Source organism: Anabrus simplex, chromosome 2 (assembly GCF_040414725.1).
Source record: "Anabrus simplex isolate iqAnaSimp1 chromosome 2, ASM4041472v1, whole genome shotgun sequence".
Taxonomy (NCBI): domain Eukaryota; kingdom Metazoa; phylum Arthropoda; class Insecta; order Orthoptera; family Tettigoniidae; genus Anabrus; species Anabrus simplex.
Window position 1 is genome coordinate 902,122,718 of NC_090266.1, and position 23,387 is coordinate 902,146,104.

The window sequence follows — 23,387 nt, forward strand, 5'->3', positions numbered from 1 at the left end:
GGAAAAGTTCGGGAAGATTATTATTATTATTATTATTATTATTATTATTATTATTATTATTATTATTATTATTATTATTATTATTATTATTATTATTATTATTATTATTATTATTATTATTATCATTATTATTGTTGTTGTTGTTACGGAGATATCCGTGGTAGTTAGAGGTGAAAGAAGGTGCGGGCTGGAATAGGTCTCAACTACAAAATTAAAGTTAATTTAAAACTTTAACAAGGTTATATTTTCTTTTCAAAATCAACAAATAACAAAGTATAACAGGTACTAAGTAGCAGATCAACAAATTAACAAATTACAGTTCGTTACAAGATTTGGGCGTCGAGCCCTAAATTTAATTTCTGAGCTCTCAGCTCACAACCACAATTGCTAAAGGGCAGAAAACCCCTAAGTACAAGGAGCACTTGCTCCCAGCTATTAACCTCAAGCCTCTCTAATGCACTTTTACCACAACACCATAAAGAGCTGACCCGCTCTCGATCTTTCAAGCCTATCAAGGCAATAACAGACTCTTATCCAAACTGCATTCAAGGCATACAAAACAGGGGTATTTAATACCCAACCTACTGGGCCTTCGCATGAAGAAAACAAAACATCAGGTTAAGTTACTGGCCCAAAGTACAGAAGGGATTGGAGGCGTAAACTTGCACTCCTAAATACACTTTTAAAACCTAAGTGGCTCTAGGCCGAAACACAGGGGCTAATCCCAAGTAAGGGAGGTGACCCGTATGAGAAAACTTTACTACATTAAAGAAGAGAAGAACGGTTATGAAAACGTAGTCACCTCCTTTTCAAAATGAAGGGGAGTTCGAGAGGGTGAAGCACTCTCTATCCCGTTTTACAGTAAAAGATATTAGTAGATTTTACATATGCAGAAAAGGAATTTACATTTTAAAAGATGGGTTACATATTAAAGGATTCGAACCTTCTCCGAGGGTTAAACTGCTGAGCTAGCAAGAAATAAAGATGTTAACAGGCCATTACCTTGTTGGAGATCTGTTGCCCGAAGAAAGAGGCGCGTCCCGCCCCCTGCTACATATCCACACACTAAGAAAGATGTTACTGAAGTGGCCCAGAGACAAGAAAATCAGCAGTTTTATACCCTCGTGGAAAGTTCGAGGCCTATCATGAATGATAACAACCCGCCCACAAACTTTTATTGGATAACAGCAAAAACGAATACACAAGACGAGGAAGAAACACCTTATTGGTGGAAAATGAGTTACATAAATTCCCGATTGGTTACATTCAAAACAGGCGGAAAGAAAGGATTTATATTGCCAACCGACAAACCACAGAACAAAATTTCGTGAAAACAAAACTGAGGAATACAATACAATTCATTCCATTGCACCAGAGTGTATTACCATAGTTTTGGGTAGAGACATCTGTTAGAGATTGTCCACACTTCTTAATCGTTGAAAAACAAAGGCAAATAAAAAACACTCAGTGACATCTTCTGAATAACCGTGGAATTAGTTCAGTAGTTAAAGTTCCAAGTTTCTCCAGTAGAGAAGTTTCAATTGGCTCAATATTTGAATTAGCGGCGTGGAGGTGTACCGCCCGGTACATCCCCCCCCCCAAAGTCCTTCCAAGGGGTGACAGAAGAAAACAAAAGAATTATTTTTTTAAAGTCCAAGTTTTTGCTGATGAGTTGAAGAATTTAGAAGAGAAAAATATAACTTTTCAGTAGTCGGAGGTCTCAGAAGTTGTTTGATATAGGTGGGTGCGACTAGATTAAGTGCAGTTTTAAACCTTTTTGTAGTAGATTTTGATGAAAGGTCTCTATGTTGTATTAGTTGAATTCAGAAGAAAAAAATTTAATTCTTGAAAAAAAAATTTTGAGTCCACCAAATCTTAATTGGAGCAAAAATGTAGTAATTGCGGATATGAAATGTCCATGTAGCTTAAGTAGTACTTAAGCTGTCGATTAATGTTGACTGTGAGAACTGTCGCCGCTGCTTGTATCCAGTGGAGACCGCTCGGACCCCTCAAGTACCCTGAGATACACCTCTCCCGCTACTATGAGAGGGGTAGTCGAGGTGAAGCACGCCGCAGACGCGACGATTGTTTACAGTCCTCGTACAATTTGCAGGTGGTGCGCCGCACATCAGCCTTGGCCGGAAGGAGGACTCCGGCTCGCCGTACACTGGTTGACCTCACTGGAGTGGAGTGGGCCCGTACCCCACCTCAGTGGCGGTACGGCGCCGCACGGCTGCGAGAGCACTGAAACATTAAGATCTCGGCGGCAGAATTTTTGTAGCAATATAATATTTTAGGGTACTATCTTGGAGTTGAGGCTGAGGGGCCAGCGGCGTGGAAACTTTCATTATTTGCCACAGGTGTGGTTTAGCAGGAGACGGGAGCGTGGTAATGGCCATATTGACGGGACAGCAGAACAACTCTGGAGAGGGTTTTACAAAATGGTACAAGGTAGACGGACAGACATAGTGCAGAAGGCCATAAAAATAAAATCCAAAAATATAACCTTTGGGGTTCATACTAGATGTTAAAGATCCAATGAGCAATTAATTTACACCGGTTTCACCTGAGACAGGTGAACTCTAAATATTCTCTCGGTTGCTGGGTTGCTCACTAACAATGTCACCGGCGTTAAAAAATCCAAGACGGTACACGGCCCATGAAATCTGGGGGCAAGCTTGCCCGCGGGAACAAAATTCTTGACCATAACTTGGTCTCCTACTTTTAAGTTGGTGGGCCTCCATCCACGATCATATCTTTCCCTAACCTTTTCATGAGAAATTTTTAGATTGGCCTTGGCCTTCTTCCAAAGGTCTCTAATATTATCTGGATCTATTGCCTCTGGTAGAATATCACTAAGAGACCAAAGGTTAGCGAGCGGCGTGTTGGGTACGAACATGAACATCAAAGAAGCTGGAGTAAACTTATGAGATTCATGAACCGCTGAATACAAAGCAAAAGCTAACCAATGCAGGGACGTGTCCCACCTAGAATGATCTTCATGATGATAGGCAATAAGAGCCGACCTCAAATTACGATTGACCCGTTCAGCTAGAGATGGTTGAGGATAGTAAGCAGAAGTAGTCACATGAGAGATGGACAGATCAAAACAGAATTTACGAAAGAGATTGGATGTGAAAGCTTTAGCATTATCTGAAACAATATATTGACACGGACCAAAAGAAGCAAAAATAGAATTTAAACAAGAAATAGTGGACTGAGCGGTAGCCAGCTTAGTCGGAAATAACCAAGAAAATCGTGTGAAGCCATCTACACACACTAGGATGAACTTGTTGGCATTCCCCTTTGACTGGGGGAAGGGTCCTACGTAGTCGATGTAAAGACGTTCCATGGGCGCGACGCTTGATGAGAAGATAAGAGCCCTTGCTTAGTGGACATGGTAGGTTTACTAAGCCAACAAGACTTACAAGCCTTTACCAATTCACGGATTTCTCCGCCCATACCCTTCCAGATGAACATTTCACGAATCTTTTCTCTAGTTTTGAAGATGCCTAAATGCCCCCCAATGGGGTCTCATGATAGTACCTGAAGATCATGGGCACGAGAACAGCAGGAACCACAACTGTCATCATCGTATCATGCCTCGACGGGCAACATAAAACACCATTCCTCAGTACATAAGGGACGACATGTTCCCTAGAAGGAAGGGTTTCCATTATCGGAACCAGCGTCGGATCTTCACGTTGATATTTTTCAATATCCCTAAAGAGCATGGGAGCATCAGTTAGAATAGCATTAACCTCAGGTAGTATGGACTCGGGAGGTGAAGAGCTATCAACCTGTTCAGGGGTCTCTACCTCATTAGAAAACATACGGCTTAGTCCGTCTGCCACAACATTTTCAGTACCTCTTATATGCCTAACATCAAATTGGAAGGCAGAAATTCGGATGGCCCACCGGGCTATACGACCAGTACGACGCGGCCTACCTAAGACCCAACTTAAGGCTTGGTTGTCTGTCTCCAAGTCGAGCTTGACATGTTCCAGATAGAGGCGGAACTTTTCTAGAGCAACCAAAACAGCTAAACCTTCAAGTTCATAGATGGAATACTTGGATTCTTGGGCCGATAATGTCCTAGAGGCATAGGCAATGGGTCGCCTCCCTAGTTCAATCTCTTGAAGAAGGACTGCAGCTACCGCCGACGACGAAGCGTCGGTTTGGACGATTAATTTCTTAGAGAAATCAGGCATGGCAAGAACAGGGGCATTACACAGAGCTAATTTGAGATCTTCAAAAGCGGCTTGTTGAGAAGGTCCCCACTCAAATTTGACGCATTTCCTACGAAGTAAGTTCAAGGACGCCGCTCTATTGGCGAAATTTGGTATAAATTTCCTGAAGAAATTCACCATACCAATCCCTTTGATGTCCTTGGGAGGTTTGAAATCACGGTTGGCCTGTGTTCTAGAATGATCTACAGCGACACCATCGGGCGACACAATATGCCCTAGAAATGACATAGAAGGCTTAGCAAAAGCGACTTTGGACAACTTAACTGTTAACCCTGCCTTACGAAGACGATTAAGGACCTCTTTCAGATGATCAAGGTGTTCTTCAAAGGTCTCAGAAAATACGACGACATCATCCAGGTGATGATACAAGTACTCAAATTTGATGTCGGAGAAGACCCTGTCTAGAAGTCTCGTAAGCACGGCTGCCCCCGTGGGGAGCCCGAAAGGCACGCGGTTGTACTCATACAAATTTCAATCTGTGGCGAAAGCAGTCAGGTGTTTAGATTCCTCTGCTAACGGTATCTGATTATAAGCCTGATTAAGATCTAAGATGGTGAAGAATTTAGCCTTTCGAAACCATGAAAAACAAGAATGAAGGTCTGGAAGGGGCACGGATTGTAACACCACCTTCCGATTGAGAGCCCTATAATCAATCACAGGCCTGAAGCCACCTTGGGGTTTCGGGACTAGAAAAATAGCCTAAGAATACGCCGACTTAGAGGGCCGAATAATACCATCCTTCAACATCTGATCTATGATTTCCTTCAAAGCTTTCATTTTAGGTGGAGACAGCCTATAAGGCGGAAACCGGACTGGAATCGAATCCGTAACCTCAATCTTGTATTCAATAAGGTCAGTAACACCAAGAGTATCAGAGAACACCTCTGGAAACGACTGACACAACTTACGAATATCAGCCTGATCCTCAGATAGATGTCTAAGATCTAACAACATCTCATCCTGGGTAGGCGAAATAGATGAACATGACACAGAACTACATTTTAGTAAAGGGATTTTGGAATTACTATCAAATTTGAAAGTGCACGACTTGCTCTGAAGGTCGAGCACTAGACCGGTGTGAGACATGAAATCAGCTCCCAATATAATGGGGCAAGACAAGTGCTTGGCCACAAACAGTTTAAATTTCCAAGTAAATTTAGATATACGAATTTTGGCATACAGAAAACCTAAAATATCTAATGAGGATGAGTTTGCCGAAACATAACGAACCGAAGTCGAACAAAAATCAGGAAGTTTACAAACAGTTTTCAATTTGGAATACCATTCAGCCGAAATAATGGAACAAACACTGCCTGAATCTAAAAGAGCAGTTACAGTCTCATTATTCAATTCAATTTTGAGAAATGGTACAGGTGCGGGGGTGTCCGCCGCAATCCTAAGACATTTTTTGGGACATTAAAATGGTAATGTAGAACAGTTCTGACTTTTTCCTGCATTTTCGTCGGATTTAATTTGTGCTGAGCCTTGAAAGGATGAATCTACCGACTCAGCCGGAGCCACTAGTCACTTTTTATTGTTGGTGGAAGTTGCACCCGAAGTTGTGCAGGAGGGAGTGCTGTTAGCATTAGGGCAGTTCTTGGCAATATGTGAAAACGCGCCGCATTTAAAACAGCCTTGGGATGACCCTGCTCCATTCCTTGTCCCATTAGATTTAATTAATGGACACTTGTTCCGAAGATGGTCAGGCGACCCACAAGCATAACATTTACGGGCAGTGAAGGTTCGGCGAGGTGGGGGCCGAAAATTACTAGAGGATGGACGGGGTTCTTTCGCGACACGCAAGATATCGGCGTATCTGACTCCTTCCGCTGAGACAGCCATAGCCTCTAACTCGGCAAAAGTTTGCGGACGCGACGCAAAGCACAAGTATGACCTGTATGATGGAGAAATGCCTTCCACAATGGCCTGAACAATCTGATCTTCAGGGAAGTGAAGAGCAAACACCCTGGTATAGAATTTAATATCTTGGATGAAGTCTGCCAAGTTTTCATCCAACCGCTGTACTCGGTAGTAGTACTTTTGAATGAGCGATGACCTAGCTCGAGCGGGGATAAAATTTTCCAACAGATGGGCATGGAAGTCTTCTATGGAGGATTGTTCAGCAATTGCCCTAACTATCATATCTGAGAGAACACCAACGGAATAGGGATAAATAATTTGCAGAATTTGACACGGCGAAAGAAAAAAAACAAGAGCATGATCCTGAAACTCAACAAAAAACCTTAAGAATGAAATAACATCACTGGTAGAGTTAACAGAAAACTTAGAAATCCATTTGAGCAACATAGCTAAAGGGTGGGGCAAACTGCTAAAATCAGGTGACGTGGTAGGAAGGGACCTAAGTGGGGGAGAAGCAGCTTCAGAAGGTGCATTATTCAACACAAATGGTGGAATGGATCTGCGACGAACGGACTCAGTTTCTAATGGAACAGAAGTTTGTCGAGCTTCTACAGATTTTGTACTTTCTTCCCCCCGCGGGAGAATGCTCCTCGCTGACAACGTTTACCAGAGTGGGTTAGTCGGTTTTGGGGGGGCTGCCCCAGTTAACAATCGGCTAACCTTACTGAACAAATCAGAAAGGTTTTCAAGAACAACACTAGCTTCCTTCCTTTGAATGTCATTCAACTTAAGAGACAGTAGATCAGTGACCCTATTGTAAAAATGAAACAATCTAGCTTGCACCCGTTTAAGTTGATTAGGTGATGGACCATTTTCTTCAAAACACCTAACTACAGATGCTAGCTCAGTAGTATTGTCAGTGATCGTGGAGAGAGCGTCGTCAATCTCTTTCTCTCCCAAAGTGGGGATGGAAATAGGCAAATCAAGGGACTCTTTAAGCTTGTTAGTATCTATTGCAACCGTGCCTCAAGATTGCACATTTCTAATTGTTAGTTCATAGATCAATTCCTCCTTGCGCAAATAGCCGAGATGGAGGACGTCGCGAGGGCCGGACATGTCGACAGAAAAATTTTAGAAAAATAAAAAAAATTCCAGCAACTGAGAAAATTATTAGAGTTCGAATCGGAAACAATGTTTAGCCATGAAAAGGGGCTAAATTGAGACCCATTCAACCACGCTCTGCTACCACTTGTTACGGAGATATCCGTGGTAGTTAGAGGTGAAAGAAGGTGCGGGCTGGAATAGGTCTCAACTACAAAATTAAAGTTAATTTAAAACTTTAACAAGGTTATATTTTCTTTTCAAAATCAACAAATAACAAAGTATAACAGGTACTAAGTAGCAGATCAACAAATTAACAAATTACAGTTCGTTACAAGATTTGGGCGTCGAGCCCTAAATTTAATTTCTGAGCTCTCAGCTCACAACCACAATTGCTAAAGGGCAGAAAACCCCTAAGTACAAGGAGCACTTGCTCCCAGCTATTAACCTCAAGCCTCTCTAATGCACTTTTACCACAACACCATAAAGAGCTGACCCGCTCTCGATCTTTCAAGCCTATCAAGGCAATAACAGACTCTTATCCAAACTGCATTCAAGGCATACAAAACAGGGGTATTTAATACCCAACCTACTGGGCCTTCGCATGAAGAAAACAAAACATCAGGTTAAGTTACTGGCCCAAAGTACAGAAGGGATTGGAGGCGTAAACTTGCACTCCTAAATACACTTTTAAAACCTAAGTGGCTCTAGGCCGAAACACAGGGGCTAATCCCAAGTTAGGGAGGTGACCCGTATGAGAAAACTTTACTACATTAAAGAAGAGAAGAACGGTTATGAAAACGTAGTCACCTCCTTTTCAAAATGAAGGGGAGTTCGAGAGGGTGAAGCACTCTCTATCCCGTTTTACAGTAAAAGATATTAGTAGATTTTACATATGCAGAAAAGGAATTTACATTTTAAAAGATGGGTTATATATTAAAGGATTCGAACCTTCTCCGAGGGTTAAACTGCTGAGCTAGCAAGAAATAAAGATGTTAACAGGCCATTACCTTGTTGGAGATCTGTTGCCCGAAGAAAGAGGCGCGTCCCGCCCCCTGCTACATATCCACACACTAAGAAAGATGTTACTGAAGTGGCCCAGGGACAAGAAAATCAGCAGTTTTATACCCTCGTGGAAAGTTCGAGGCCTATCATGAATGATAACAACCCGCCCACAAACTTTTATTGGATAACAGCAAAAACTAATACACAAGACGAGGAAGAAACACCTTATTGGTGGAAAATGAATTACATAAATTCCCGATTGGTTACATTCAAAACAGGCGGAAAGAAAGGATTTATATTGCCAACCCACAAACCACAGAACAAAATTTCGTGAAAACAAAACTGAGGAATACAATACAATTCATTCCATTGCACCAGAGTGTATTACCATAGTTTTGGGTAGAGACATCTGTTAGAGATTGTCCACACTTCTTAATCGTTGAAAAACAAAGGCAAATAAAAAACACTCAGTGACATCTTCTGAATAACCGTGGAATTAGTTCAGTAGTTAAAGTTCCAAGTTTCTCCAGTAGAGAAGTTTCAATTGGCTCAATATTTGAATTAGCGGCGTGGAGGTGTACCACCCGGTACAATTATTATTATTATTATGATGATTATTATTATTATTATTATTATTATTATTATTATTATTATTATTATTATTATTATTATTATTATTATTATTACTGAAATTCCTATACAGTAGCAGGAAAGGCTATGAATAGATCGGCTCCCTTGATTTTTTTCTTCAGGAGCAGAGTTGAAGAAAATGACAAATTATCACCCACTTAAATACATTTTGTGCCTTAAACAGTTGCGTAGTGTTTAAGACACATCGGTTGCTTCAATCTATTTTGATTTTACTATTTAACTGGGAAGTCATCATTATACAGGGTGTTTCTAAATTTCCAGACTTTGAGGGCTTGCAGTGGGGACCAAGACGGTTGAGTTTATGATAGGAACTTGTGTCCGCAAACGTACCGTCTTCCCGCTACCCGCAAAAACTACCACAGCACACTTTCACAGCTCCCGCATTTTCGGCGCTCTGTCCGACTTATGCTGCTTGTCGTATGGGTCTAATTACAGGCGGGGCTCGATGTGACGACCACCAACGTCATCACAGACACGCGCGGTACCTACGTATCATGTTCTCGTACACACGATCATCAATACCTGGTCCTCCAACATGCGCTGCAGCCATATCCCGCGCCAGTAGATCTTCCTCAGATTCCACAGGGGTTTCGTAAATCAAGTTTTCATACGACCCCACAGGTAGTAGTCTAGCGGTATCAAGTCAGGTGAATCTGCAGGCCAAGCAATCGGGCCACCACGACCTATCGTCTATTGCCCAAATTTTTGGCGCAGATGAATTATTGTACGTACAACTTAATGCTGCGTATGTAGAAAATTATTTCTGTACTGCAGTATGAACGAAAATCACAAGTACAACACGTCCCACCAAATAGGGTTAGCGTCGAAAGGGTCATCCGCCAGTAAAACTGGGTCAGATCAATATGTAATACTCAGCCCAAATAATTGAGAAACAGTCATGAAGAAGAGGTGCCTTTTTATATCAAGCAAATGAGAGGAAGAATGACGTAATTTTAAGGAACTAAGTTAACACCCATTTCCTACATCTAGATTTACAGTACGGTTCAGTAAAGTACTCTATGGCAACTGTAACTGTAGGTGTGCATAGCTTGAATATATAAAATTTACTAAATTAAAATATTAAAATGATTGCAGAAAACGAGATGGATTTCCAACATTATAGCATACGCAATCGAAGTTCCCATATGTAAATACATCTTATACTCAGATACCCAGAGGAATTTTTAACGTACCGGACACATGCAAGGGTGTAATCAAGCCCACTCACAAAGTCATAAATATTATGAACCTCAAGAAAATTACCAATAAATTATTCCCAATTGAATTAACTTAATTCCATATGCAAACTGAGCCAAACCCCCACCCCAAACACACGCCAAAGTCCCACGTATAGGCCTTGAACAGGAGACCGGCCCCTTAAATCAAACCTACCAAGGACTGATGCTACTTGAGAATTAAAGCTGAGAAGTATTCGAATACACAATTTATTCAAACAAACATCAAGGAAAGAAAAGAAGGAAGGGAAAATGTATAACATGAAATTAACCAGGTCAAGGAAAAATACTAAAGGTTTTATACATACGTGCAATTTCAAATGGACCCAACTGTCGCCGACAATCAAGGCAAATGGGCGACTACATTCAGTAATTGATTATGCCAGGAGGTTTACACAGGTCACGCTTCCCACCTGATTCTTATTCAAATTCATAGCACGAAACTTATTATTTGGTCAGTGCATGTAAGCATCATATATCAAATAAAAACGCCCACGCAATACACGCCTACACAAAATTAGACGTATCAGAACGGCAACAATCCACTCCCCAAGAAAAATCAAGGAACAAAAGGGGAAAAGTACCTAAGCTCCCATAGGGTGAACAGGGGGCTGAGGACCAAAGCATACCCACGATATGACGTAATGAAACAACAGATAGTGACCAAAATAAAAGTCAACCATACAAGAAAAGGCTATACCGTATGATCGACACAGGTACGGACTCAAAGAAAAGAAGACGAGTCCCAAAGGGATCGAATGAAATGAAAAGTAAACATTCAATGAAATACAAACATAAATACGTCTGTTATCCTCCAATCATCCAATCACAACATTCGCACGATAAGATGTACATGGCAGCAATATCGCCAGTAGGTTAAGGGCCGGACACAACCAAAATAGTGACCACCCCTCCAGAGTCACAGGATAACGGGCACAGACACATCAAATGTCAGCACTTCACAGGCCACGAGTAAGGCAATAAGCACATCCTTCGGGCCATATAATAAACCATACATACGTTGCCAGTATATCGCTATTCGTAAAGATCCGGCCATCGTGGGCTCCGACACGGATCGCGAGTTATTTCGCACGGTTAATTCTACGCAGACAAAAGGTAAAAGAGCAAAGGTGCAGGCCCATATCATTAATAGGAATAATGTCTTCGAGGCATCACATACATCCATCCCGTTCAAACGACGGTGAAAACAGTACGTAACAAAAGTATAAGACAAGACACGTACCTGGCGATATATAAACAAATGGTTAGAAAGATCAAAGGGTCATAGCATTCATTTGAACCTTTTATAAACATTCTGATACGCCACAAAGGCTGATCCATTACGCATGGGATCCATGTTGATATTTTACGTCATAAAAACCAAAACTCAGGCAAAGAATAGCAAAATGCTATTCTTCCGGTAGGAAGCTTGACCTTCAGTGACAAAGGGCAGAGAGCTGTCACCTGACGAGTACATCGGGAAACACTTAACTCACGCAGTGCGAGCTAGTTAAAAACGTGCCAGGTAAAAGGTTTCGGAAACGAAACAGAACGACACACTATCGGTACAGGGCTATCACCAGATGGCACAAAACTAAACGTTCACGAAGTACGTCTTGTGGTATTCCCCGATGAGCCATTACATTATGTCCACCTACCTAATACAATGTAAGACCACATTTTTCCGTCAGAACCACGGCCACTCAGCAAGGAATTGATTCAACGAGGTGGCGGGAGGTATTCTGGGACATCTGGTACCACAAGCGCAACAGCAGCTTTTCCAGTTGTCAAACACTACTGGGTTGTGGTGATGTGGCACAAACGTCGAATCCCGATTGTTCAGTGGGGTTCATATCGGGATTCTTTGGGGACCACGGCATTAATGCAAATTCACTCTCACGTTCCTCTTACCAGTCATTCACCACACGGGATATGGCAAGGCGCATTGTTTTGTTGGAAATGGCCGTCGCCAGCAGGGAGCACCGTTGACATGAACGGATAGACTTGGTTCCCCATAACGTTCAGTTACTGGATAGCTGTTTGGGATTGGTATACCGAAATAATGAGCACCGGTGTGTCGCATGAAAACGTCACAAAGATCATCACACATCCTCCACCAACCTGTCTCCATATAATGTGCAACCATGTGCCATAGTCTCCTACGGAAATCGGCGTAAACGCGCTCAGCCGTCGACGTGACGAACTAGGAATCTTGACTCATCAAACCATATGACCTTCCTCGAATTACCCACAGGCGCAGCAGTGATCAATAAACGGTGTACAGGGAAACATTGGCCTGATTATCACCGATGTACTTGTTAGCGATTTCTCGAGCTGTGGCTCCGTGGTCATTCCGAAAAATGTGCGACAGCCTCCGCTGGTCTCTGGCATCAATGAGTGGCTGTCGACACACGGCTGGACGACGCGTTGCTGTTTGCCCATTATTGCACCACTTTCGACACGTGTTCACAACAGCAGCATGAGAGCAGCCCATAAACGGCATCGTTTCAGAGATGCTAGTACCAAGGTGACGTCCCATCACAATATATCCTCTACCAAACGCAGAGAGATCGGCCGCTCTTCCCATTCTGATGCCGGAGACATTACTAACAGCAAGCCTGTACAGCTTTCCTATACATATCATACTATCAGCGTTTCACGTGTTACTCTCTCCGCTGCATGCGAGCTGAAACTGTTCCCGTGCAGGGTGGTCATGATATAATGGCCCATCGGTGTATATTCAGTTATAGCTCGTCAGTGTTACAAACTGCACACAGCATGCGCTCGAGGATTTCATATTCAGCTAATGTAACTGACATAGACACCATTTGATAAATGTAAATTATATCATAAGGGATATAATTACACATCTTGATTAAGGTGTCCGTGCTGCTAGCTTCTGATGGCACTTGGAAGTGCAATAGTTGAAAATGGACAAAATTAATTTTCGAACAAAAAAATCATTATTCCCTCTTGACACACTGCAACCATTCTAGGGGCGTGGGGGGGGAATTCAACAAATAATGTACTGCACCTGTCCCGGGCTCATCAGGGCATCATTTAAGAACCTTAGTTTCAAAATTACCGGGCGACTTGGCCGTGCGGTTTGGGGCGCGCGGCTGTGAGCTTGCATTCGGGATATAATGGGTTCGAATCCCACTGTCAGCAGCCCTGAATATGGCTTTCCGTGGTTTCTCATTTTCACACCAGGTAAATGCTAGGGCTGTACCTTAATTAAGGCCATGGCCGCTTCCTTCCAACTCCTAGGCCTTTCCTATCCCATCGTCGCCATAAGACATATCTGTGTCGGTGCGACGTAAAGCCACTCGCAAAAAAGTTTCACATATAAATCTTTGAATGGAAATATGTTAGATGAAGACTTTGAAAGTCAATACCGGGCATCGAAGTCCCATCCTCCCTACTTTCACTGTCACAACGGCTAAGCTCAAGAGCATACGGGCAATGGACTGTTCGATAAAAAGTGGGCACTAAATTTTAATATATTGAAAGTAGGGTGTAATTTAACATGAAAGGAATACACTATACTACTGAAGTAAGAAGGATGTTTGTTCCCAATAGATACCATAAATTTTAATTAACTGATAGAGTCACAAGAATATCAAATTACACGGGACAATGCTACATTATTACATACATAAAAATCAATTTTTGCCGAATGCCTTAATGTCGGCGTCAGTTCATTTTAACTCTGACTATCATATGGCAAGCCCCAAATCGCCTTATTAACACGCACTTATGACTTCACAATTCATACTAATCACAGGGTTACCCCTTTACCTACGATCGATACCCGCCGGTATCTGTTATTTGACTGCATCAACAAATCACCACTCTATACACACGCCGATGACACTATTATTTCTAGTCATTATGGTTCTGAGGTATTGTATAAACAAATTTGCGTACAATTCCTTACCCATGAAAAACACATCGCCGCATATCAATATAAGATCTATTTGACCACATTAATCACATACTATATTAATCGCATATACGTGTTTTATCAGGAGTAACCTTATCCTACTATATACAAAGCGGACCCAAGCAACGCTGGTTTCCTGTAAATCACCACAACATCCTCGAATCATACAAACACATGGAATATAAACACGAAGAAAGAACAATCACCTGAAATTACATCGACAAATAATACACTTCACACACAAAAATGCATATAGAAACTGTGAACCTTTTAGGTCTCTTGGTGTTGGTCCAAGAATCGTCGCTATGGCGCGATACCGAACCCGCGTTCATTGGGCTTCGAGGTGCAAGGCTGAAAACCCTATTCGATCTCATTGAATATGTAAAAATGGGGCGGATTCTTTAATCTGTCGAGTCATAAGTTCTACGACGCTGGTGGTAATATATTATTGGCCTGTGAGTATTTAATGCAGTGTTAAAATGTAGAGGACTCCCTGTGTGAATGTTCCGAACGTTTGACAGACGAACGAGCCCACTCTGCAAGGGGCTTGACATACCTTCCCGTCTAGAGGGTCATAGATCTGTCTCCCAGCGATGGCCTATTTTCCGTCAGCTGAACGAAATTACATTCACTTCGTACGGACCTCAATTCTCAATTATCACTTGCCTTCTTCCTGGTACACAATTATTCAGTGGATACCAAATCTCATTTCTCATTGTTCCGGCCATTCTCAGCCTAATTCATTATGTCGCTATAATTATAATTATTCTTATTCTCCTATCAATATTTTCAGTCTGTCATCTCGAACATTGTCACACGTACCGCCTCCCCCACTTTATCCACTTGCATCTCAAACCCACATAATTTATTCATTTAGAAGACTGTATTTCAACAGGTAATTTAACTAACATCACATCACTCGCGCACTTATATAAATCTCGGATTGCACCTCGAGTCGTATCTTCACCTTCATCTGGTTAGCAGCCTTAAGATTTAAGGGCAATAATGCATGCATCATTTGTGAAGCATTGAAACAAACTATACTTAAAATATCATGAAGACTCATAACGACTAATGGAACATGTTATGACTTAGGACGTCTGTTGAAGTATTAATCCCATCCTTAAAATGTTTCACATACAACCCAACACTAGGGGCCTTACAACTAATTCATACAATAAAAATTCACGGAATAAAATTGTGATTATCCCAATCACTGAAGAAGAAAACCCAAATAAACAAGTTAATTAAAATCTTCACCCCCTTTGAAACAAGCATATGACGTTCACCTATATTTTGTACATTTACATGCTAGAAAAAGTTATATATACAAATTTTAGCAATTTACGGACGATCTGACTCTCATGCTTAGTAAAAATGGAATGTACTCAACGTTTCTGCGTGTAGTTGGCTGTCATTGGAGGGTACATCTGGGGTTGTAAGCTGCCATCACTGAAGCCTCGTTAGCTGAGAGTCCTTTGTTCATCCTCTTCTGGGTCCCATGCATTTCATTTTCCAAGTTTCATTTCATTTATTAAAAAAATACATTTCGTCCAGATCTACAGTATTTCCTACCTCAGTAATCCTTAATGGAGAGAAATAACATTGCCCAACCTAGTCGAACACCTTCAAATATACTCTAGATAAAAATAATAATAGAATAATAATGGAATAGAGGGCCCTCCTCACAGTGATCACTGCGCAGAGGGTCGTGGTATTCACCCGCTATTCGACGATTATCAGAAATTCACGACGCTACTCGCGAATATGGTAGGGGATTGGTATAGAGAGGTAATTGCTCCCCGTGCAGTGCAAACTGCTTATTGGAGCCTGAAGAATTGCCAGAGATTCGCGAGGCTACTCACGAAGGTGTTAGAGAATTGGTATTGACAAAAGGATAGTTGTAGAATGGTTCGTAGGACCTCCCCGCCGTGATCACTGTGCGGTGGAGACTGGTGAATATCATATAATTGGCGGTTGCCATGGAATCGCAAGGGTACTCGTGTAAAAGAAATGGCAACTCAGCATAAGAAGGTTTAGCGACCTCCTCCTCTCTTCTGGCTGAATCATGCGACCCTGCACATTCCGTAGATACTACCTCACACACTCGCTCACCTACTATCAGTTCGCTGAATCAGCCAAGGCATTACATAAACCTGCTGCAATAGTATGCCGTTATACATGCAATAAATAACAATATTTAATTTACTTTTGCCAGTTGTAACCGCTATAACTATCCATCATCAGCCGAAATAACTTCACCCCATCACTACTTTTCTAAACAATCAAACATTTCTCATATTTGTAGACCCAAACAAACTCCACCTTTAATCACATACCCATCAATTATTACCGTACCATCTCTATAAAACAACCACTCTTTTCTCCACCATACTACCAATCCTACCTCTTACCAATAACCTTCCTTAAACCATTCAAATACAATTACCTCTTACCTTATCAAACAAACACCTTTGGCCTATATATACAGTGCACAGGACAATTCAAATACAATTACCTAATAAAATCACTCTCTTCTGCACCATACCACCAAGTCTACCTAATACCCACACTCTTTCTTTTCACCGTCATCACTACCACACTGATCATTCAAGCATCGTCCCTCTAAACCATCTCTCCTCTCAATCACCACTCCACTGCCTTTCTTATCAGTCAGACATACAGACCCAGACAACTCCACATATCAAATTATCATCCAACTCCTCCACTAGTTTCTCTTCCACTCCCATAACTCATAATCACATTCCAAACTTAAATTCCAATCACATATCCATCCATTTATTACCATACCATACCTATAAACCAATCACTCTTTTCTCCTCCATACCACCATATCTGCCTCTTACAGGTAACAGAGCCTCCACTACAACATTTACAAAACACTAGTCGCAATCACTCTCCCATATCACCAAATCAACCCCTTATGGATAACAATCCAATTACACCAATCCAAACTCCACATTAAATTATCATACCAGCTATATCACAAAATCTCTCCACCTTCAACTCTTTACTAACCATACTCCACTCACCTTCCAACTATATTCTTCTCGCTTTTCCTTGAATATCGTCCTTCTTTACACTCCACCAACACCAACTCTTAATCATCCTCCAGATTAAATTATGCCACCACTTCTTACTCCTTCAAAGATTACCATACCATATTTATAAATTAATAACACTTATCTCATCTACAAAACAATATCTACCTATTACAAATAACAATATATTTCCACCATTAATTTACTTCCTCTTATACAACTAACATACACACTCCACCACTTACCATAATCACTCACACATATCACCAACTCAACCCCTTATGAATAACGATCCAATTACACCAAACCAAACTCCACATTAAATTGCAATTAAATGACTTTCTCACTCTTATCTCACATACAATTCATACACACACTCTACCACCTCCTCATATCATCTTTCCTTGCCCCATAGTTCCTTTAAACTCGTGCTGCTCCCTTAACCAACTTTCACCCTACATCATTTACCATCTTTACTTAGCTTTTTACTACTAGTTACCATACCTTCATCATTTCTATCTCTCTTCCCCCATAAATCTTTTAAGCTCACACTTCTCCCTTAGTGTAGAGCCTTGCTTTTGTTACCTTTCTCACTCTGCACTAGACATTCACTCATACTGGGGCTTGAATCGCCCTCCACTCCGTTCACCCCTCTTAATTCACTATTCACCACTCTCCGCTCTTCCCTCTCACATTCCATACGTATTTCTCTGCCAAAAATCCCTGGCCCAACTTTTCCTTTTCTCACTGTCAGCCCAAAACTCTTCGAAGCTTTGTTGTCTTCTCTTTCTTTCCCCCGCACTCATTGTCACATTAATATCACTCAACTCAGTGCTTCTCTTCCTTCTGCCCATTTCATCATGCCCGTCATATCCGTCGCTACATCTCGCACTCGGTGATCCACTCCTTCTACCAAGCATGCCCTCACCGGCCCTACTCGTTTCGTTCTTATCGTGCCCGTCATATCCGCCGCTACCCTTCGCACTCGGTGCTCCACTCCTTATACCAAGCATGCCCTCGCCGTCCCTACTCGCTTCGTTCTTATTTAAATCCTCCTCTATAGACAAAAGTTTCGACACTCCCCACCTTCGAGTCCATTTTCCATTGGACACCACTAGTACTTGGCCCCTGATATGAGCTCTCAACCCTTGTAGTCTTGCCCTGATCATATCTTTCTTCAAAGTTTTGAAGTTTCTGTTCCCAATTCTACCCCAGTCTCTCTTAATCCACATTTTTTTTTTCTTTCTGCAGGTTTCCGGCGTTTCTGATTACTATATCTGCCATCAGTGATGATAGCAACGTGAACTTTATAGATCTGCACCCCCTCAGCCTTCCTATCCCCTTCACGTGATCTATATCGACGTCACTGAAGTTGATTTTCATTTTTCCTTGTACTACATCTACCACCTTGTATATTATGTCTACTTGAGTCTCTACCTTCTCTTCTTTTATTTCATAAATAAAAATGGCTTTCTTCCTGCTTTCAAGTCTGCGGGCTTCGACTTCTTTCTTCAAATTTTGCACCTCCTCTTCCATATTTTGTTTAACTTTCTCCCTTAGAAAAACTACCTCTCTCTCTCACTGCTTTCCATTTTGCCTTTGACTTCATTAGTGTTTTCCTCGATCCACCGTCTCGTCCTTGCATGCTCCTTAACATGCTCTTGTATCATCCGTTTTAACTGCTCAAACGGACAGAGTTCCTCTACTACCTCCTTAACCACTTTCCTTATTACTTCAACATCCTCCCAATTCATGTTACCACTGTTCTGCGGGCCTGGATTTACTTCCACACCCCCAATAACCAGCAAAACCGTGACCACCGCTGCCACCATCAGCATCTCGCCTTTCAGTCTCATCCCTAGTCCAACTTTCTTACTTTTGGCTGTTCCATTCTTCTTACTTCCCTGCCATCTACCTATAATGGCCCTATATTGTTCAACGCTGATCATCTTCCTTTTAACACTCGGTTCTACCTGACCACAGCTCCTCACTCCTACTCCGTTCACCCGGCACACTTCGCACAACACGTCTGTTCCCTTCGCTCATCTTAGCTAGACTGGGTCCCGTACTTGATGGCTTGATCTGTAAACTGCCGTCGGACGTTCTGGAAGGTGCCTGATGAGATGAAAGCAGGCACAAGGCGCGTCTCTTATAGATTCCTCTCTGCAACTGCTGGCACAAGGCGCGGCTCCGGTCGGTTCCTATCCTGCGTTCGACGATCACTCACGTACATACAAGCAAATGGGAAATTGGTTAATGAAGTGCTATTTATGCGTCTTCAAATAACATATTATGGCTAGAGCCATTCAAGGACTCGAATGGCCTACCCGAGTAACTATCAAGTCCCTGTAACTCGCTACCCATTTCCCTTTGTGTAACACGTCATAGTGAATGATTTCCCTTGGCTTAAAATGAGCGTCATACGTTCAGTCAGACACCACTCCCTGGCTACTTTAGCACGTCCTATTAGTTCGATTACGGTATCCCGATATTGCGCTTGCCTTAATCACGGCAAATAATCATTCGTAGAACATAGTCAGCATCTCACTACGTTTGAGCGATAATCAGAAGTAACCCGCTCTTTAAAGATATACACATGAGCCGCTACGAATTCTAATACTCTGAATTCCCTGAATATGTGATTACGAAAATTACAGGCACCTATATTCGCGCACCACACTCACTGTTTTACACCATAAGATCTGATTAATATATATTTGTATCGGTCGAGCACGGAATAAACTTCTATCTAACACTCTTAGTTAAAAATGAATAACACATTATATTCTTCAGTATAACTGAGCAACACTTGGTTCACTATGAATAACGAAGTTTCAACCACGAAGGCGAAAAGACTGCTTCAGAATGGAATAATGCGACTGTTTCGGCGGTTTCTTTATAGGGAAGTGGCCTGTCGGCTGGAGAGGTGGTAGGCTCCGTCCCCTTTTGAAAAATCGCTCCATAAGCAATGATTTCTCAGAGTCGAGTGAGTAGTCAATTTATATCCCTTAAATTCTACTTTCCACTGATCAAGTTTCCTGCATATCGCATTGCTGAATCTCTCGTAATCTTATAAGCTTTCTTTTGTAAATTCGCGCGCTGGCTATTATATACTGGGAAACCCCTCACTTCTCTCGAGCAGCGGGTCCCTAACATCTGTTTTTCATTAACCGCACCTGTCTATAGTGCGTCATTACCGCTACATTCATGAAGTAGTGCATCTTCTGACATCATTAAATAGCATAAATTACGCTGATTCAAATGAGTCCTTACTTGTAAATTTTACAAGCTTGTATCAAAAATTTTGTTACCGGTAACTATTATTAAGAAGTGAACACTATGAGTTGGCACCAGTAAATATACAGGGAAATCGCTAAGAGTTTCCAACTCTTGTGTTAAAACACTGTAAATAAGTCCGCCTTCTGACCTAAGTGTTCCCCGTGCTTGGCGTGGCTGTTCTCTTCTCTCTCTGCGAAAAGAGAGCGCGATTTCAAGGTCTCGCTTTACATAGCTCTGTATCTCTCTGTGCGCGTAAATAGAACCTCGCCCTTCGAGCTGGCGCAGCGCCATTCGTATCCCGGTCTGGGTGAAAAATGGTCATTACGACCAAATATGTCGTAAAATGACGCGGAAAATGGCATATATTATTTGCTGGGCCTCATGACATGCTTTTGAGCATGGTAGTGAACGGTTACAGTACCAGGACTTCTTATTGTGTAAACATACGCAACTTTTTCATACACGTGTAAAACATAGTACCGAATGTACGTGGGATGCGTTTATTTTACACAGTGTCCCAATATTTATCTAAGTCCTTGTTTTTTTACGATAAAACAATGGAATTTTATGGGCATGGAATGATCTAGATGAACTGTCTGACGTCAGGATATAACGACTCGCTGAACAATGCTGTCGGATCCCAGCCTTCCAGCTAGATGCTTATACAATGGTCCGAAAGGAGGAAAACCAGTCGATGCCATACCTGAACAGGTTGGTCCATTACCTCCTAGTGACAGTACCATAGCAACTCCAACTCATATGTACGGTTGACAACGTACGGCCTAGCGTTGTCCTGCACGAAGACGATGTCTATTCACAACAGTACAGGTCATTTTCTGCGGCGTTTTGAGGTGCCGATGTGTCCTATAGAAGAAATAATAGGATTACACTTAACATCTCAACGTTTGATCACATTTCCGTCAGCTTCACTGTCTGTCAACGGATGTTTGGACGATATAACTGATATCATGTGCGGGATTATGGTCGGAACAGGAAGTGGTGAGATGCATGCTCCATATTAGTACGAAGGTGAAATGTAAGAGAAAACAAGTCACATGCGAGAGTACATATTACCTTACATACTGAACCATGTACATACGTAGGGAAACCCATTTACGTGCGTGTAATCAATACAGCGTTCTATATAACGAGAAAGCAATCTATTATACCACATCACTTAGACGAAAGCTTCTGCTAAACTCCAATTGATGGAGCTCAGCTATTTACGAGCCACTTTTGTCAAGATTGAAGAAAACTCTTTTAGTTGTACTTTAATTTCTTCAGTATTTATACATAAAAACACAATATATATGTAACTCCACAAAGAGCAAGTATTTTTATTACTAAAAACAAATACAAAGACATTTATCTGTGCAGTATTTTTGCATACTATCAACAGTTTTCACTGAGAGACTGTCCGGCTCCATGGCTAAATGGCTAGGGTGCTGGCCTTTGGTCCAAAGGGTCCCGGGTTCGATTCCCGGTCGGCTCGGGGATTTTAACCTTCATTGGTTAATTCCAGTGGCTCGGGGGTTGGGTGTTTGTGCTGTCCCCAACATCCCTGCGACTCACACACCACACATAACACTATCCTCCACCACAATAACACGCAGTTACCTACACATGGCAGATGCCGCCCACCCTTATCGGAGGGTCGGCCTTAAAGGGCTGCAGTCGGCTAGAAATAGCCACACGAAATGTATTAATTACTGAGAGAGTGTTCAGCGGAAGTAGACTTGATACTAAAAGAGCGAGAATACTTTTTTAACAAAACTTATAAATTCAGATCAATTAAAATGTAATAATGCCAAATTATATTGTTGTGTGCCTTGTGGAAAGTTAGTAGTAACTCTACAGCTCAATACATTTTTAATTTAACCTATAGATATGAAAGTTCCAAGTAAATTAATAGTTGAAATTCATCAGGGCAAATCTTTTACCGTTTTTACTCGAAATAATTTATAATTATCAAAATCATTATAAAGGAGTAAACTGTCCCATAAATATATTTCTCCCTGATTAAGGAAATATGGATCAATTTGTTTGATACGGTAAATTAATAATCCCAAAATAACAAGTTAAACTAATTGTACATTATTTCATATACGAGGGTATCGAGTATGAGACTAAAACATGTATCAGTACCGATTATGCAGAAACGTCGGTATCGATCCAAATCTATTATCAACATGTGCCTTAAAAGTAATATGGTGAATGTCCTGAGAGGAATATATCTGGACATTAAAAGTAAACTATCGTAAATGCAAGAACGACGATTTTGAGGTTTTATCGTGTGTGACTTATTTTGGTTGTGCCTTCTTATGAATACACTATTGTGTGTGTGTGTGTGTGTGTGTGTGTGTGTGTGTGTGTGTGTGTGTGTTTCGCAGGAATTAAGATAAGCTATATGATACTGTCGTATATGCAAGGAGAGCCTAGGGATAAACAATGGCCAGTAATCATACAACAGCCTTACAGTATGCCGTCCGCCGCATTCCTTATCGTATTGGCTCTTACGATAATTTACCATGGTCAGAACTGTTGATTCGACTTGCCTTAAAGGTAGCAAAATTTTCACCTCAGTAGCTTCTTTCTGCTCTCCTGCAAAGATAGTGAAATTTATGGGCTGTATATAGCTATCTTTCTCTCTCCCATTGTATAAGCATCTAGCTGCATGGTCATTACGACCTAATATGTCTTAAAATGACACGGAAAATGGCATATATTATTTGCTGGGCCTCATGACATGCCTTTGAGCATGGTAGTGAACGGTTACAGTACCATTGTGTAAACACACGCAACTTTTTCATACACGTGTAAAACAGTACCGTATGTACGTGGGATGCATTCATCTTACACGGTGTCCCAATATTTATCTAAGTCCTTGTTTTTTACGATAAAACAATGGAATTTTATGGGCATTGAATTATCTAGATGAACTGTCTGACGTCAGGATATGACGACTCGCTGATGCCGGATGTATAGAACGTCTATGAACACG

At 41.5% G+C, this 23,387-nt stretch overlaps 1 protein-coding gene across 1 annotated transcript in view; it reads right to left on the reverse strand.

Moving 5' to 3' along the window:
• Positions 1-18,963, reverse strand: part of LOC136863728 (peptidoglycan recognition protein) — a 72,303-nt gene extending 53,340 nt beyond the window's left edge. Inside the window, exons 1-2 of the mRNA XM_067140084.2 lie at positions 18,677-18,963; positions 9,357-9,496 (exon numbers count right to left, since the gene is read on the reverse strand). Of these exons, the coding sequence (XP_066996185.2) occupies positions 9,357-9,496; positions 18,677-18,963 (427 nt within the window). The remainder of the gene's footprint in view (positions 1-9,356; positions 9,497-18,676) is intronic.
• Positions 18,964-23,387: the final 4,424 nt, after the last annotated feature.